This window comes from Panthera pardus, unplaced genomic scaffold, assembly GCF_024362965.1.
Source record: "Panthera pardus isolate Hobbes unplaced genomic scaffold, ASM2436296v1 HiC_scaffold_3, whole genome shotgun sequence".
Classification (NCBI taxonomy): domain Eukaryota; kingdom Metazoa; phylum Chordata; class Mammalia; order Carnivora; family Felidae; genus Panthera; species Panthera pardus.
The window spans coordinates 50,734,440-50,752,285 of NW_026526876.1; the positions used below are offsets into that span (position 1 = coordinate 50,734,440).

Here is a 17,846-nt window from a genome sequence, read left to right on the forward strand (position 1 = left end):
AGGAATCTCATGACCAGTTTACCAACTATTTGCCCACTTGAAGGTACTTAACTCTTGAGGAAAACACTGCAACATCAAGGATGAAATGAATTTCCTGGAGGAAGAGTCCTTCATGAAATAGTCACTCTCTGTGCCTGTATCCACTGGGCAGTTGGGAAAGCATGAAGGCACCTTTGCCCTCTACTTCCTATTGCATTCTCAGCCTTGTTCCGTTTTTCAGAAATAGAATGTTGTCTATTGTATAACCAAAGAATAGAATTCTGACCCTCTGCCCTGTGACTTCCTGATCCTCCTCTCTTATAAAAACAAGAGCAGAACTGGGATCCCAGGGAATCAGAGAGCACAGTGCCAGGAGTCCCCAGACCAGCTTCACCTTCCACTGGGAAAATGAAGGTCTTCGCAGCTGCCTTCCCCTTCCTCATTGTTGCTACTGCCTTTGGAGCCCAGGTCCAGGCCCTTCATGGTGAGTTCAGTGAGCCTTCTCACTGGTGATAAGCTCCATGGTAACTTGCAATCTGGAGAGGAGATACAAAAGGACACCTTTGTCCTCCTGTGACTGCTCCCTGTCCCAGACACAGATGTGAATTTGCCACTTGTTTAAAAGCAGCAGCAGTAGGGTGTGGACCTCCCTCTGCAGCCTTTGGTCTCTGGGAAAAACTGTACAAATGACTGGTCCCCCTAAGGGAAATAATCCTCTCCCTTTTCATGACCAGAATTATTTGATACCTTCTCTTAGCTGAACTAGGGTGGTTAAGTGCTAAATCAAAAGAAGTGTAGTAAAATTGTAAATTTGTAGAAAGAAGCATAGAATTCTACAATGTTAGAAGGATTACATACCATCTAGTGTAAAACTATCATTTTGAAGAGGAAATGGGACAAGCCAGAAAAGTGACTCACCCAAGTCACCTAACCATTCTATGTATTTAACAAATAACTATCTAGTGCTTCCTATATGCAAGCAGGCACTGTTCTAAGTGTCTTATGGACTTAATACATTAGATCCCCCTAACAACCCTGTGGGGTAGACTATCGACAACTTGTATAGTTTTGCATATATTATTATCATTATTCTGATTTTACAGTTGAGAAAACTGAGGCATAAGAAATTTAGACAACTTGCTCAAGATTACACAACTATTAAGTGGTAGAATGAGGGTCTGAGCTAGTTAGGAGGCTGCTATGGAAAGACAAGGCCACTGAAGATTTTATTTTGCAAGCACCACACACCTCATAGCAAACATATCAAGTATACCTCCTTAAACAGAATTCATGCATGCCTCAGTGCATGCCTCCTTGAATAGAATTCATATGTAACTATATAAGAAATAAGCTAAAAGTGTAGTTGGGTTTGACTAGTTAGCATAATGCAGGTCCACAATCCCTAATTGAAAACTTTGGCGCTGGATGTGTTTTGGAATGCAGAATTATTCCATTTTTAAAAAGGTAATATAGGGGCACCTGGTGGCTCAGTTGGTTGAGCATCCGATTGTTGGTTTTGGCTCAGGTCATGATTTCACGGTTCAGGAGATTGAGCCCCCAGTTGGGCTCTGCTCTGACAGCATGAAACTTGCTTGGGATTCTGTCTGTCTGTCTCTCTCTCTCTCTCTCGGTCTTTCTCTCCCTTTCTCTCTCTTTCTCTCTCCCTCTCTCTCTCTCTCTCTCTCTGCACCTCCCTGCTCACATGCTCTCTCCTTCTCAAAATAAATAAACTTTTAAAATAAAAATAAATTAAGTAGTAATAGAATATGATGTAGCAATTCCACTCTGAAATTATACCCAAAAGAACTGGAAGCAGGTACATGAAGAGATATGTGTAAACCCATGCTAATAACAGCATTATTCATTACAGTCAAAAGGTAAGAGCAGCCCAAGTGTCCGTCAACAAATGAAGAGATTTTTTTAATGGGGTATATACATACAATGAAACGTTATTCAGCCTTATAAAGGCTAAAAAATGGATGAACATTGAAGACATTATGTTAAGTGAGATATACCAGTCACAAAAGGACAAATACTGTATGACTCCACTCATACGAGGCACTCAAAGTAGTCAAATTCAGGAACAGAAAGAATGGTAGTGGCCTGGGGCTCAGGGGGAGGAAAAATGGGAGTTATTGCTTCATAGTAAGGAGTTTCAGTTTTGCAAGATGAAAACGATTCTGTGGATGGATTGCGGTCATGGTTGCACAATATGTGAATATGCTTAATGCCACTGAACTGTGCACTTTTAAAAATGCTTAAAATTATAAATGTTTATTATGTATATTTCACATTTGCAATGCAATAAGTATCATTTTTTAAAAGGCAACATATACCTGGACATTACTTAACATCCCTGGCAGAGCTGGGGAAGTGTACTTCAATCAAACATAGTAGTACTTTTGCAGCAAACACGTACAAATATTTATGCTAATGGGATAAATAAAGATTATAAATAGCTTCTCTTCACCCTGGGTGGCACTGTGCCACCAAATCAGTTAATAAAAAATGTTTCTGCTTCCTGAGCCCTGTGGATTCCGGAAATATACAGAAAGTATTGTGGGCTGTATCACATTATGTAGCTAATTCAACTGATTTATTCATATGGGATTTACGGTTTGCTTTTTGAAAATTTTTTTTAACGTTTGTTTATTTTTGAGACAGAGAGAGACAGAGCATGAATGGGGGAGGGTCAGAGAGAGGGAGACACAGAATCTGAAACAGGCTCCAGGCTCTGAGCTGTCAGCACAGAGCCCAACGCGGGGCTCGAACTCACAGACCGCGAGATCATGACCTGAGCCGAAGTTGGCTGCTTAACCAACTGAGCCACCCAGGCGCCCCTCGGTTTGCTTTTTGTATTTCAAAGTCAACAGGATGATTTCACATCCCAAACAATTTCAAGAGTTTCCTGAAACATCTCAGGGCCCTAAGAGAGACAATGGGCCCTGAGGCAGACCTAGAACCCAGACAGTATCCAGTGGTCCAGCATCATCACCTCCCTACCAGGGGACGGGGCTGAGGAATGAGACTGGTGGAGATACTGGGGCAATGCTGCCTCTGTGACTTCTCTTCCCTTGTTTCTCCCAAATAGAACCCATGGTGGCAATACGTCCTCATGAAACCTCGATACATCTGCAAGGTAAAAGTATATGTTATATTATAGCTTGTGTTTAAAAGCAGCAGCTGCACAGGTCTGCCCGGTGGCTTCAAAACACCTCATTTACGAGGTGGGGGTTGGGGGCAAGGGGGGAAAGATCCTGAAGGTGGAGAACATCCCAAGGAAGATCGGGATAGAATTTTAGGGGTGACCTCTATTCCGCCCAGCTGTCTCCTGAGTTGGATCCCCTGGGACAGCAGGTGCTCTCTAATGCCTCCTGCAGGCATCAGAAGTTTCCTCTTCTTTCAGAAATGGTCATGGCCCTGTTGTGGCCCTGCCTGGGTGCCCCCAGACACATAGCTCAGCCCCGAGGAGAGGGAAGCAAGTGCTGGCCGAGGAAGAGAAGGTTCCCTTTGAAGTCCTGTGCCTTCTCACCCTCCCCAGGACTTTGGAGGAAAGGGGAAAAGGATCTAGTCTTCCTCAAAAAGAGACCCAGTCCCTAAATGACCCTTTCCCCTTGCTGCAGGCTTTCACCGTCCCTCTGACTGCTGCACCCAATACACTCCACGGAAAATCCGATGTGGATCCATGAAAGATTACTATGAAACAAGCAGCGGGTGCTCCCAGCCAGGTGTCATGTAAGCACCAAGCTCACCAGCCATGTCTTGGGAGGGGAGGACCTGATGGACAGGTATCTAGAAAAGTCCCACCCACCCTATGGATCCTGCCAGGTCATGATAGGCACGTGTCCTAATTAGGATCCTGCAGGGCATCAGGTATGAGATGTTCCTGAAGAGGGAGGCTGGAGACAGAAGGAGAGAACAGAAGAAAGACTGCCCAAGGAGACTCCCATGAGTCACTAAGGCATCTCAGCAGAGGCAGGGTCTCAGAGAGGAAGTGCCCTGAGCCCCTGCAGCAGAGAAAGAAAAGGACAGGCTGGGCTGAGTGAGGGATCCCAGGGCCAGGGAGGATGGGGCTCCCCACCCCTATTTGCTGAACCCCCCTTAGTTTGTAATTTTTCTCCACCTTGCTCCCCAGCTTCCTCACCAAGAAGGGGCAGCGTGTCTGTGCCAACCCCTTTGATTTGGGAGTTCAGAATTGCGTGAGGTCCCTGAAGTCGAACTAATGATACAGACCTGAGAAAAAGGAAGCTTGCTTGAGGAGAAGGGATACTAGGTGCCAGCCACCCCTATTTCCACTTCTCCTGTCCCAACTACCTCCTGGGATTTTCTTGGCCTATTTTTTTAAAAAGCAACAATTACTGTTCTTTCTGCTCTGGTTATAAAAAGCAATGCATTAATAAAGAGTATCCAATGTAGCTTTCCTTGAACTTTAAGAGGAAAAACAAACTATAGGAATTGCTGAAAACTGGATTCTGCGTTCTTTTTTGAAATGAAACATAAGAGAATTTTTTAAAAGCTAAAAACATTCAAACTCATTCAAACATAGATTGAATATGTGTCCAAAATGTACTTAACCTATTTAATGAGGGAACCATAAATTGGAGCCAAAGGTCATCTGTGGAACAGAGACTTATATCATTAACTGGGGATGGCATTCTAAAATGTTAAGTCAGGGAAAAACAGGGTAATATCCTGTAAGACAATACAACTGTGATTTGGGGAATTATCTTATCTACTAGACAAAAATCATTTACATTTGTGCTAGATAAATATTTGCATGTTAATGTAATTTCACAAAGTCTGGGGCCCCATCAATAGTAAGTAGAACATCACTCAAGAGGACATTCCCCCTGCAGATTTAGGAACCCTGGGGTGGGCCTTTTGGACAATGTTCCAAATGACATTGGAGGAGCTGTCTGCAGTCATCCTTTTCCTGCCTTATTTCTACATTTTGGATGTTTTCTCTCAGTAGATATAACTTCCTAAAAGATTTCCTCTTTAAAGGTAAAGGACATTAAGACAAACATTCAAAGTTGGAGTGAATATCAATTTTACATTCATATCTATTAAAGCATATATGTTTATATTTGTAATTCGTAAATCTAGGTCAACTGTCTCAAAATTCAGAAGAAAACACTGAATTCTAAACAACAACAAAACAGTTTTTGATTCCAAAAAAGTTTAAAACCTATGCTTACTTTTTGGGTGATTTGCCATAAAAAGCTATAGGGAAAAAAAACTAATCGATAACCAAATATCCTTTGTAATAATAAACACTATTAGAAGAAGAAACCTGAGACAATGATTTTTTTAAGTTTATTTATTTTTCTGAGAGAGAGAGCAAGCATGTGAAGGGCAGAGAGAGAGGAAGACAGAGAATTCCAAGCAGCCTCCACACTGTTGGTGCAGAGCCCCATGCGGGACTCGTACTGATAAACTGAGATCATGGCCTGAGCTGAAACCAAGAGTCAGATGATTAACCTACTGAGCCACCCAGGTGCCCCTGAGATAATGATTAAAGCTGGGAATTATTATCACTCTAAAGCAATCAAATACACATTCACACTATGTCTTACCTTATCCTCTCTGCTAAAATAGCTCATTTTAAAGGTTTGACTTCAGTGTAGAAAAGTTTCTTTTACTCCATCATTTGGGAGTAGGGGTGGATAGAAGATGACTGGAGAATAAGAGGTAGGGCACAGATGTACCCAATTTAACCAAGCATTCCAGGTGATTCTTATGCAGGTGGTCCTAGGAAGGACCTCACTTCAAGGTACCATTTTAGGAGGTGCAGGAAGAAAGGTAGGCAGGTTAGTTGGTGGACCTGTGCCTTGGTAAATTTCACACCTTCAGAGATGCCTTTCTCTTTTCTCAACCTAAGTGGAAATCCCTAGTTCCCTGGTTGTTAATGCAGATTCCGATGATGGGGGGCCTTGGCTCGGGTGGGTGAGGAGGAAGTGGGACTGGTCAGGCTTTCACTGAGGTTGTCAGAGAGGTTTGTTTCTAGGGGGTGGGGCAGTGGGACTTCTTTCTTGTCTTTGACCAGAGGTTGTCCTGGGTACTGCCCAGTTCTCTCTTGGGCCCATCGTCCTCTCTGGAAGACTCCCAAAGCAGATATCCTTCTTTACTTAGAGAACTGTACTTGTAGCTTTATCCTGGGGCAAATCCCACACCCATCTGTCCTGAAACGGGGACTGGCAAAGTCGTAGTTTCTTTTCCCAACATCCACTGACTCTGCTCTTTGTGTTACCTAGGGTGCCACTGAGAAGATGTTCTGTCAATGATCTCCTTCACCTGTATGATGAAACAAGTTTTTCAGCCTCCTTATTTTGCCATCAAGCTGACACATGTCCTTTATATAGAACAGAAATGTCTCATCTTACGGTCAGCTGATGTTACCTTTTCTGATTTCCTCTGCTACTACAAACTTATTTTCATTTTCATATTTCTTCTGCCATTTCCATGGGACTTGGGGAGGTGGAAGAGGCAAATACAGATGCTCAGGGTTCCGGCTTATCTTTTGACTCATTTATGATCTCTCCTGTTGCTCTCTTCACTTCACTGTATTCTGTTTGGATTCAGCACCTTTGAGTTAACACCAGCCCACTGAGCCCTAGAATCAATGACTGAATGATCACAACAGCAACTTTTTGGCTTCAGTGAATCCTCATTGAAAAATCTCAAAAAGTTGTTGGGTTGAAACTGTGCTACACCCAGGAGGAGTGTGTGTGTGATGTCTTCGGGTTCTCTAGCTGGCCAAGTCGTTAGTTCAGTAGAATGAAATGGAGAGCATAGACCCACAGAGCAGTACAGATGGCAGAGGACCAAGTGTCTCCTAGTCAAGGCTTTGGGTCATGACAATGGCAGCTGAACAGAAATGAGGGATAGACACTGAGATGTTCCTTTCTAACGGAGTATCTGGTCATTCTGGTCTTTGGGGTCTTGGAGGGGACGATGGCATGCTATGTCTAGGCCAATTACATAAAACTCACATACTCTATTTTCACAAGTCCTCAAAAACAGCATGTTCCTTTTTTGCTTCCTTGCTTTCTTGTGGCACCTCTGCCCCTCCTCTCAACTCTTCCCAGCTAAACTCAGTGAAGCCTGCAAGGTTCAGTGTAGATGTCACCATAAAACCCTCCCTCACTATCCCAGCCAGAGCACCCATCTCCTTTTCTCTGGATTCCTGAAACAGATGTTTATTGTCACTCAAACAATGACTGAGTGGCTACTTCATGTTCGACGTTGTGGTAGTCATCAGGAAAACCACGAGAACAAAACAAGCTAGATTCCTGCCCTTCAAAAATATTTCAGTATATAGAGAAGATTGAAAATAAGAATAAACAATGACATCTGTGTGCAAGAATCATATATATAATTCATCATCACTAAATCTCCGAGCTTTATGCAACACTGGATTAAAATGATGAGGCTGTTGATATTGGGAGCAACGAGCCTGGGGCTCAGACCTCCTCAGGCCCCATACAGGCAGCCCAAAGGCTGACGCTTTGAACAATGCAGGTCTTGAGACACTGACCTCCATGCAGTCAAACATCCAAGTATAACTTCTGACTCTACAAAACTTTCCTACCAATAGCCTACTGCTGACCCGAAGCCTGACTGAGAACATAAACTGTTGATTCACACATATTTTGTTTGTTATATGTATCATATACTGTATTCTTATAATAAAGTAAGCTAGAGAAAATGTTGTTTAAAAAAATCATAAGAAATAGAAAATATGTACAGTACCGAACCGTATTTAATGTATAATATGTACGGTACCGAAAAAAACCCACATGTAAGTAGATCTGCACAGTTCAAATTCACGTTGTTCAAGGGTCAACTGTATAAGCACACCAGTTACAAAGCTATACTACACATCAGGCCTTCTGAAACTTTAGCATGCAAAATAATAATCCGGAGGGCTTGTTAAAACACAGTTTCCTCATCCTATTCCCAGAAATTCTAATTCAGGAGGATGGAATGCCCCACCCCCAAATCAGTGTTTCTAACAAGTTCCCAGGTAATCCTGATGCTACAGGGAGGAATGGGAATTTGAAGAGGAATTCTCACTTCTAACTTTGTCACTTGAGCACTGTTTGCAACTTTTATAAAAAGTACATGTTTTGTTAGTAACCAAAAAATAATTTCAAAGAGTTGAAAAAATAAATCTTTATGGTCTTCTCAAGACCAAACAACAGGGGCACCTGGGTGGCTCAGTCAGTTAAGCGTCCAAATGCTGATTTCCACTTAGGTCATGATCTCACGGTTTCATGAGATCGAGCCCCGCATCAGGCTTTGTGCTGACATCTTGGAGCCTGCTTGGAATTCTCTCTCCCTATCTGCCTCTCCCTCTCAAAATAAATAAATAAGCTTAAAAAAAAAAAAAAGAACAAACAACAAAATGGGCCAATTCTTGTGTCGATATTTGATTTTTTTTTATGATGAAACTCATCAGAGCTGTCTAATTATAAAACAAGTAGGGGCACCTGGGTGGCTCAGTCAGTTAAGCATCCAACTTCGGCTCTGGTCATGATCTTGCGGTCTGTGAGTTCGAGCCCCACATCAGGCTCTGTGCTAAGAGCTTGGAGCCCGCTTCAGGTTCTGTGTCTCCCTCTTGCTCTGCCCCCCCACCTGCCACTGGTGCTCTGTCTCTCTAAAATATAAATAAACGTAAAATTTTTTTAATTTTTTTAACATTTATTTATTACTGAGAGACAGAGAGAGACAGAGCATGATCATGGGAGGGCCAGAGAGAGGAGGAGACACAGAATCTGAAGCAGGCTCCAGGCTCTGAGCTGTCAGCACAGAGCCTGATGCAGGGCTGGAACTCACAAGCTGCGAGATCATGACCTGAGCTGAAGTCAGACACTTAACCGCCTGAGCCACCCAGGTGCCTCTAAAAAAATTTTTTTTAAGAAATATACAACTGGGGAAAGTTTAAACATGGCTAAAAAAAAAGTCTGACAGCCAATGTTGAATTTTTTAAAGTAAAAACCTTAGGAGTTGTGCATAGCAGCTAGAAAAAATGTGCTTAAAAGTTGAAAAAAACTTAATAAAGCTGCATAGAAATCATCAAGGCATAAAATAGCAAATGGAAACATCTATATTTTTACTATTTTACTTTTAGAACCACAGTGTAAATTTTAGAAGTAATATATAGCTCATTCCCTTTTCTCTCTCTCTCTTTTTTTTTTCTTCATGTATTCATTCTCTTAGTGTGAACTAGGGGGCTCACCTGAGGACTCAGCTAGGGCAGGGGCAGAGGGCATGACCCACACGCTTGAGGCCAATATGACCAGGACAAAAGACACAGCCAGTATGGCCAGAAGATTTGTTACATACAGGGGACAGTTCAAAGTAAACATAGTGAGGTTAATGGGAGCCAGATTTCTCACTACTAAAGTAGGGAGAGAAACTTAAAAAGGGAAGATTAAAATAAACCCTGTGTATTGACTTGGAATTGAATGTATTGGTATAAATTTTTGGTTTTTCATTTACCTAGACCAATGACGTAGAAATTGCTACAAATGTGTGAAATTGATATAATAGAAATAGATACAAGTTTATACACACATTTACACATATATACTTCAATATATTTCCTAGTTTGTCCACTAAGAGCTCAGACCTAAAAGTAATGCCCTTCCCATAGCAATGAGCACCGTAAGCACCCAGATCCTGGGTTTTCAAAACCATCCTTCACTAATGGGATCCAGGGTTCATTGGAGAAATGGCAGGTTCCCAGAGCTAGGGCAAAGTATAAGATGAGCCTGGATCATCTTCTTGTGCCAAAAAGTAATAAAATTTTTTAAAAAAGGATAAATAAGAAATCCTAAAATCTCCTAGAGAGAGGGGCAGTGGTGCTGGCAGCCTCACAGGCACAGCCGGTTTACTCAGTATTGAGTGCACACCACACCTTAGCAGCAGCAGTGGGGCGTCCCCTGCTGTCAGAGCCCCTGCACTGGGGCAGCCACCCTGGCTCCCTCTGCTCTTCCACCCTCTGCTCTCACCATGGTTGATCAGCTGATCAAAGAACAGATTGCTGAGTTCAAGGAAGCTTTCTCCCTATTTGACAAAGACGGTGATGGCACCATCACAACAAAGGAACTTAGAACCACCATGAGGTCATTGGGTCAGAGCCCAACAGAACCCAAATTTCAGGATATGATCAATGAGATGGATGCTGATGGTAACAGCACCCTTGACTTCCCAGGATTTTTTACTCTGATGGTTAGAAATGAAAGATACATACAGTAAAGAAGAAATTCGTGAGGTATTCCGAGTCTTTGACAAGGATGCCAATAGTTACAGCAGTGTGGCAGAACTATGTCATGTCATGACAAACTTAAGAGAAACACTAACAGATGAAGAATTCAGTGAAATGATCAGAGAGCCAGATACTGATGGAGATGGACAAACAACTATGAAGATTTTGTACGGGGCACCTGGGCGGCTCAGTTGGTTGAGCATCTGACTTTGTTTTTGGCTCAGGTCATGATCCCAGAGTCTTGGGATTGAGCCCCGAGTTGGGCTCCATGCTAAGTATGGAGCCTGCTTAAGATTCTCTCCCTCTGCCTCTCTCCCCCACTTGCACCCTCTCTATAAAATAAAAAAATACAAAGGGTGCCTGGGTGGCTCAGTCGGTTAAGCATCCAACTTCGCCTCAGGTCACAATCTCACAGTTCGTGGGTTCAAGCTCTGCATTGGACTCTGCTTTCAGCACAGAACCCAGTATCTGATCCTCTGTTCTCCTCTCTGCCCCTCCCCTACTTGCACTCTCTCTCAAGAATAAACATTAAAAATATATAAATAAATAAATAATTTATACAGATGAGGACTACAAATGAAGATCTACTTTCAACTTCTTTTCCCCCTCTAGAAGAAAATGAATCTTTTACTTACCTCTTGCCAAAAAAAAAAAAAATTAATTTATTTGTTCTGTTTCCATACAGCAAAACTGAATATCAAAGGTACCTTCTGTCCACACACACAAAATCTGCATGTATTGGTTGGTGGTCCTGTCCTTTGAAGATCAATCTACCCATCAGTTTTACAATATAAATACTTGTACTACCTTAACAATATGAAAGTACTTGGAGGAGCCCTTGCAGTTCCATTTGTTAATGATTAATACATTGGGTTGGCCAGTTTTTCATACATGCTGCTTGACAACTGAGCAGAGTCAGGCATTTGTGTTAAAAATGAAAAATGAGGGTGTCTGGGTGGTTCAGTCGATTAAGCATCCAACTCTGGATCTCAGCTCAGGTCCTGATCTTAGGGCCATGAGTTCAAGCCCTGAATTGGGCTCCATGCTGAACAGGAAGCCTAAGTTAAGGGAGAGGAGAGTGGGAGGGAGGGAGGAAGGGAGGAAGGAAGGAAGGAAGGAAGAAGGAAGGAAGGAAGGAAGGAAAGAAGGAGAGAAGGAAGGAAGGAAGGAAGGAAGGAAGGAAGGAAGGAAGGAAGGAAAATTTATAAATCTATTCAAATAGGTTCTAGTTCAATATGTTAGTATAAATTGTCATAGCTGGTTCACTGAAAACAAACATTTAAAATTGGTTCACTTCAGGATGCTGTGCAGAAATATGGGTGAAGGCTAAACTGTCTAGACATAGCCCCACTTAGTAGGATGGCCCTCTTGTACTTCCATGGGCCCTGACCCATGGTGATGATGAAACACATCCTGGTGACATGCTGCATGTGTTGCTTTAGTATTGACCACATTGTGCTAGAGCAAAATGGGTGTCAGGCTGTCACCATTCACACAAATTTTTAAAAGAAACCTTTACCAGGGAAGCACCTTTGGACTCTGTTTTTGAAATCTTTTGAACCATGACTTGGAGCCAGCAAAGTGGGCTGTGGCTATAGACTTCAGCACAATCATCATCACTGCTGTTCAAGAAATTCAATTTACGTCCATTTCAAATTATAAATGCTAGTCTTTTTTTTCCAGTAAAAAGACTATTAACCTAAAAAAAAATCTAGAGAGAGAGGAAAAATCAGGTCACCACAAATAAAGTTCCACTCCAGAAAAAATTCTCATACTCTCAGTGTAGAATTCTATACCCAGCAAAAAATATCAATCAAGTATGAGGGATGAATAATGACTTCTTCAGACAAGCAAGAACTCAGAGAATTTATGTTTCACACACCTTTCTGGATTATTTGATTTTTTAAATCAATGTATATGTCTTGCTTTGGGAACTATTTTCAATATTTTTTAAACAGGTACTGCATACTTACCAGTGGGCAACAGAACATTTAGGACCTCTATGTTGCTACCAAGTTACATTCATCCCACTGCATTTCAGTTTTCATTTACTTTTTTGAGTCCCTCTTTAAGCTATGACTCCTCTGAGGTCAGGGTCATGTTCATTCCCACACTGCAAGTATAGCCCAGTACCTAGAATTTGATATTGTGGCAAAGAAGTGATGCAGTCATGAAACCCATCCCACTGTCCTCCTGGACACACAGACGATATATTTTTTCCATACTTTTGTCATTAAATTGGAGCCAGGTGACTTCATTCTGGCCATAGAGTATACGTGAAAGCAATTTATATCATTCCCACAACTGTTACATAAAAACCTCCCAATTCTTCTGCTTTCCACATGCTTTTCCATGGTAGCAAAATTAGAGACCTATTGTTGAAACTTGGGGAAATTACAGACAGAAGAAGCCTTAGTCCCTGAATACATGCATAAATAGAAACAGCTTTCTCCAACACACACACCCTCATTCCACTGCTCATACACATTGGACTGTGACATGAGCAAGAAATAAACCTTCATTTAATTAATCCCCTGAGATTTAGGGGTTATTTATTAGCAATTAGTATATACAGACTAATGTAGGTAGGAACTTAATAACTGCTTGAAAAATCAAGAGATTTCCTGTAAGGTTCCTAGCAACAACTTGGCAAGTGGGCTAAGTCGCCATGAAAACAAAGTAAACACTGTTTCCTTCCAACTCATATTCTCCCCAGAAACAACTTATTTCCTTAGATTGTTTGATTTGAAGAGTTTAAATAGTTTTGTTATTGATGATAACAAATACAGAACATGTCTAATAAATGGCTGTCTTGGCACCTCAGCATGAGAATTCAGCCATTTCCTGTGAGATGCACATACTTGGACCAGCTCAAGTACTTTATTCATGGTTCTTCTAAAACATGTATTTACAAATTGTGTTAGGCTCTTTATGAATGGGCAAAGATAAATAACAGATGTTCCCTGCCCTGATGAGTCCAGGAAAGGAGAGGAGATGTAAACAGCCTTCTAAATGCAACAGTAAGCAAAATGGCCCCTAAGCTGAACATGGTAAAGGCCATTGGACTGAGTCTGCAGAGGTGGATCTATTCTGCACCCCGCTCATCCTATAAATATGAGCAAGTCCCTGGCCCTTTCTTGAGCCTGAATTCCTCCTCAGTAAATGGCCAGTTTAGACCAATCTAAGGATGGCAAATACATAGCCCGTGAGCTGCATGTGTTAGTCACAGCACTTCTTCTGAGGTGTGTGGACACGGCCTTGGAATACTATGCAACGCAGAACTCCAGCCCACTGCTAATCAGTGAAGCCTACTGGCCATCCCTGAACACAGCATTTTCTAGGTATTCATCAAGCTTCTCTGTGACAAAAGTCAGAAGCCAGGAGAAGGTCCTAAAGGGATACACCCGAGATCAGAAAGAGCTAAGACTAGAGGCTTTGTAGAAAAGCCAGATCACTTTCAGAGACAGCTCAGTTGGGGTCCCCAGGTTTCTCCACAGCATAGTGGTTAAGAACACAGACCTGGGAACCAGACTACCTGGGTCTGAACCCAGATTCCACTTATCAACTGTCAAAGCTTGGGCAAGTTACTTATGCTCTCTGTGCCTCAGTTTCCTCCATTGCTTATTTAAGATAAAATGGGCTATTATTCATAAAACATTTGGGACAGTGGCTGGTGTGTGTAGCTGTTATGTAATGTTTGTTAAATAAATTATCTACTGAGCATCACAGTGTTTCCTCACCCCAGGGTACGGTGAGAGGGTAGCAATGAGTCTGGGAGCTGGAGGTTCTGGTTAAATGTTTAAGTGAGGAGTTCCTAGTCCAGATGAGTGAGACTGGACATGGGGAGCTCCTGACCTCATCCTGGTACCCTAAATCACCTCTGATCTCCAGACAAACAGATTCTGAACCTCCCCAAATGGTCACAGGCCACATCCCAGCCTTTAGATCTTGAACTAAGTGCGCAACAGTACCCCCAGGCCCTGTGCTGTAGCCTATATCAAAGGAAGGGCTTATATCAAAGGAGTTAAATGTATTGCCACTGGGAATAGAAGGCAGTTTCCTCCCTGAAATCTTGGCTCTCCATGCTTCCCTCACTCCACCCTCAACAAATGTTCAGGATATGAAATTGCTGAGGCATCACTGCTTCCTACTTCCCTTTGTAATCTTGGTTCCCTTATTTTAAGAAATACTTTGCCTTGAAGGTCATTTCTCACCACCACCTCAGCCCAGGAGCTTCAGAAGCCCCTACCAGGCAAGTTCTCCTCCTGCAGCAGCTCCCTCAACCCAGGAGGATGAAAGTCTCCATGGCTGCCATCTCCCTCTTCCTCCTCCTCCTCATCACCGGTGCCCTGGTGTCCACGGCTAAATCCTCTTCACGTGAGTGCAATACCTTGTGTTCCTTCCATCCTGGCCCCTGTGAGGAAAGAAGCAGGAGTAAAGTTGCTGGAGAGACAAGGAGGAGGTCTGGGATCTTCTGAAATTGGTTTTGTCCTCACCCTCCCGGGACTAGTCCCCCCTCCTGCCAAGGCCATGGAGTGAACCTGCCTCTCCACTCCCTCAGTTCATCTCTCTTTGCCATTAAGTAAGAGTAGCCCACCTCATTTGGGGGACATTATCCCCAGGGATACAGAGGAGCCATTTGTCTGCTTGCCCTCTGAGATTGGGGCTGCCAGCTTCCAGGGTCAGCCCTACACAAAGGTGTGACCTTGCTTAGGTATGGGCTGAGGGCGACCACAACAGTGGGGGTCTCACCTCGGTCACCTTTTTCCAGCTTATTTCTTAGGATGAGCTGCCTTTACACACAACCAAAACCATGCCTCACCCTTCATCTTTACCTCAGCTTCTTCTCAGAAACTGGGAGGAAATAGAGGGGGTTGTTGAAATAAAGCCAGTCTAAAATTAGTGGTAATCTGGACAGTTCAACTTGCCTCTCTGAGAAGATGTGTGGATCTCAGAGGAATAGGTTGAGACTGGTCTCAAGAACCAGTGGACCCTTATTCCATTCTTTGGAGACAGAGGATGCTACCTGGAATGGAACTGGATAAAAGACCCAGCTGTTCCCTTCCCACCCAAGCATTCAGCTGCCCCTCTGCAACCTCAGAGGCCACTGCCAACACACGCAGGGTTCTGTCCAGGCTGAGCACATAACATGCACACCCCCAACACTCCACTCCGTGACTGCAGTGCCTACTTGTTTCTCCAGGGCCCTCGTTCTGAAGTAATCTTCCTGCTACCTCCATAATTGAAGCTTGAAGGAACGGATTATTTCCAGTCACTCTCTTGCACCTGCTATAAGAGCCATGAAATTTTAGAAATCAGAAAGTAACTGAAAAGTTCACCTAATCCAGTGATGTCTAACATTTTTTAGACCAGGGAACCTTTCTTCCAGCAAAAGCTTACTCAGACACAGCAAAAAAGGGCTGAATGGGATACTATCTCTAAAACTACTCCCAAATGCATCAGTACCTCTGAAATAGTCCCCAAAGCCCCAAGACCCCCAGAAACTCAGTGTAAAAACCACCAATCCAGTCCAACAGGCTCATTGACAGAGGAGGAAACAGAGAGGGGAACAAAGTTACCGTGAGCATATGGCCAGCAAAGGCAAGAGAGGTTGGGACCTGGGTATCCTGACTCCCTTGGTGTCCTTGGGCCTTGGTGTTGGCTTCCTTCTTTGCAGGACAGGGGTTTAATTGGGACACAGGCAAAACCCCATTTTCCCAATCTCCCAGATTGGGAAGGGCTGGGTCTGCTCTCCCAGCTGGCGTGTGTCCCTGTCTCTATTGGCATTTCTTCCGAATATCCCTCCTCTTTGGAACACCTGTGTGAGCCTGCCCCACAGGGATGGTGTGTACTCACTGAGAAGATTTGGGCTTTGCTAATCTTCAATCTGGAGTTGAAGGTCATCAGCCAGTCTTTCTAGGAGAGGTTGAAGAACAGGAAAGAGGGTGATTGTGGATGCAGGAGGAGGGAGAGAGGAGCCGGAGGACCGAGTGTCTGCACAACCCTCCCTCCAAATTCTGTGAGGCCACCTCCTCCTCCTTTCCCTCTTCCACCCTCTATAGTGCAGAAGCAGCCAGAAGCTCTGGCTTTTAGCAGAGAACCCAGTGTCCACTTCCCTCCCTGCTCTCTCCTCAGGAGGACCTTACCACCCGGCCGAGTGCTGCTTCAACTACATTGCCCAGGCAATCGCACGTCATCGGATCACGGGTTATTATGAGACCAGCAGCCAGTGCTCCAGGCCCGGAGTGGTGTAGGTGGCACCCACACACCATATACCAGGGGACAGGAAGCCTGCAAGCCCTGGGGGATAGGGAGGAACTGGAGTGGGGACTCCCCAAAGCACCTCTCAGGTGCAGTGACAGGCAGCAGAGGGGAAACCTGGGGGCTTTCTGGCCTGGCTGAGCCTGTGGGGAACCAGGAGGAAGCTGAGCCCATGCATGGGGAGGCATCAGGGGAGGGGAAGAGAAGGCAGGAGGGCACTTCCAGGGGCAGGAGAAGCATGGAGATGGGTCCAGGGGCCCTGAGAGGGTGGAGAGCATGTCTCAGGAGACTGGTCTTGAGCTGCCTCTGACAAAGAAAGGAGAAACAGACTAGATGGGTGAGGAATCTGGGAGGCTGACCGGCTCACACTTCACTGCTTGATGCCTGAGTCTATAACCCTTCTCCCTTTCGCTCCATAGCTTCATCACCAAAAAGGGCCATTCCATATGTGCCAACCCCAGTGACGTCTGGGTCCAGGACTACATCAAGGACCTGGAGGAGAAATGAGCTGGCCATCTGAAGAAGAGGCCAAGGCCCCCCTCTCAGTCCCAATGCTCAGCCCCAGACACCTTCTGGGAGCTGCCCTGCCTTGAATTAAAGACCTAGAATTTATGCCCTCCCTGTCCTCATTCATTTCTACCAGATCTACTCTTTGGAGCCCAGCTTGGCGGCACTCTTGGCATCAGGCTTTGCTCTACAGAAATGTGGTCAGCCCTAGATGCAAAAAAACAGGTCAGGCCTGTGATGGGGGTGGCGGGAAGCTAAGGCCATCTTTACATAATAATCATCATGATGATAACAGATACCATTGTCTTACCACTTTCTACCTTTCAAGCAGTCTGCTAAACAGTCTAAGTGTATTATCTTATTTATATAAGCTACACAAGTGTAATGCTAAGAACTATCACCTGATTTTGCAGGTAAATCTTCATAAAGTCTTCGTAGCAGCCAAATTTCAAAGTCCTTTGTTCTGTGCTGCTCCCAAGGCCCTTGTTCCCAGCTATCTGGGATAAGAATGATTTTATCCAACCCTTCCCCCTCCACTTGCATACATCAGGTTGTACTATATTGTTATGCCCATTTTTGTGTCCTCCACCAAGGCCTAACAGAAAGCCTGGCCCATACCAGGTACTCAGGAAATGGATGGACTGATGGTTGGATAGAAAGATACAGGAATCAAGAGGATGCTATGCTCCATGAATAATACCCAGCTGCCCCCAAAAGCTCTCAGACCCATCTTCGGGGTTCAAGGAGGAGATCCTCTTCCTCAGAGTAAGAGCATGGCCAGTGTAGGTACAGTGCCCACCCTTCCCAGGCCACCATCTTCCACACA

At 44.0% G+C, this 17,846-nt stretch overlaps 2 protein-coding genes, 1 long non-coding RNA gene and 1 pseudogene across 3 annotated transcripts; 3 read left to right on the forward strand and 1 right to left on the reverse strand.

Annotated features, from left to right (window-relative positions):
• The first annotated feature begins 302 nt into the window (after positions 1-302).
• LOC109251963 (C-C motif chemokine 15-like) lies at positions 303-4,394 on the forward strand. The gene is made up of 4 exons (XM_019423984.2): positions 303-463; positions 3,071-3,118; positions 3,603-3,714; positions 4,115-4,394. Exons 1-4 carry the CDS (start codon positions 388-390, stop codon positions 4,200-4,202), a joined length of 324 nt encoding a protein of 107 aa, XP_019279529.1. The 5' UTR covers positions 303-387; the 3' UTR covers positions 4,203-4,394.
• A 5,492-nt stretch (positions 4,395-9,886) lies between these two features.
• LOC109251803 (neo-calmodulin-like) lies at positions 9,887-12,415 on the forward strand (annotated as a pseudogene).
• Positions 12,416-14,432: 2,017 nt separating this feature from the next.
• Positions 14,433-17,125, forward strand: LOC109251961 (C-C motif chemokine 14). Its single transcript, XM_019423982.1, has 3 exons — positions 14,433-14,629; positions 16,388-16,502; positions 16,933-17,125. The coding sequence occupies exons 1-3, from the start codon at positions 14,545-14,547 to the stop codon at positions 17,018-17,020; spliced, it is 288 nt and encodes a 95-aa protein (XP_019279527.1). The 5' UTR covers positions 14,433-14,544; the 3' UTR covers positions 17,021-17,125.
• Positions 14,459-16,387, reverse strand: LOC109251962 (uncharacterized). Its single transcript, XR_002073789.2, has 2 exons — positions 16,109-16,387; positions 14,459-14,666 (listed from the first exon to the last, which is right to left on the reverse strand). It is a non-coding gene; the product is annotated as an uncharacterized LOC109251962 (long non-coding RNA).
• Positions 17,126-17,846: the final 721 nt, after the last annotated feature.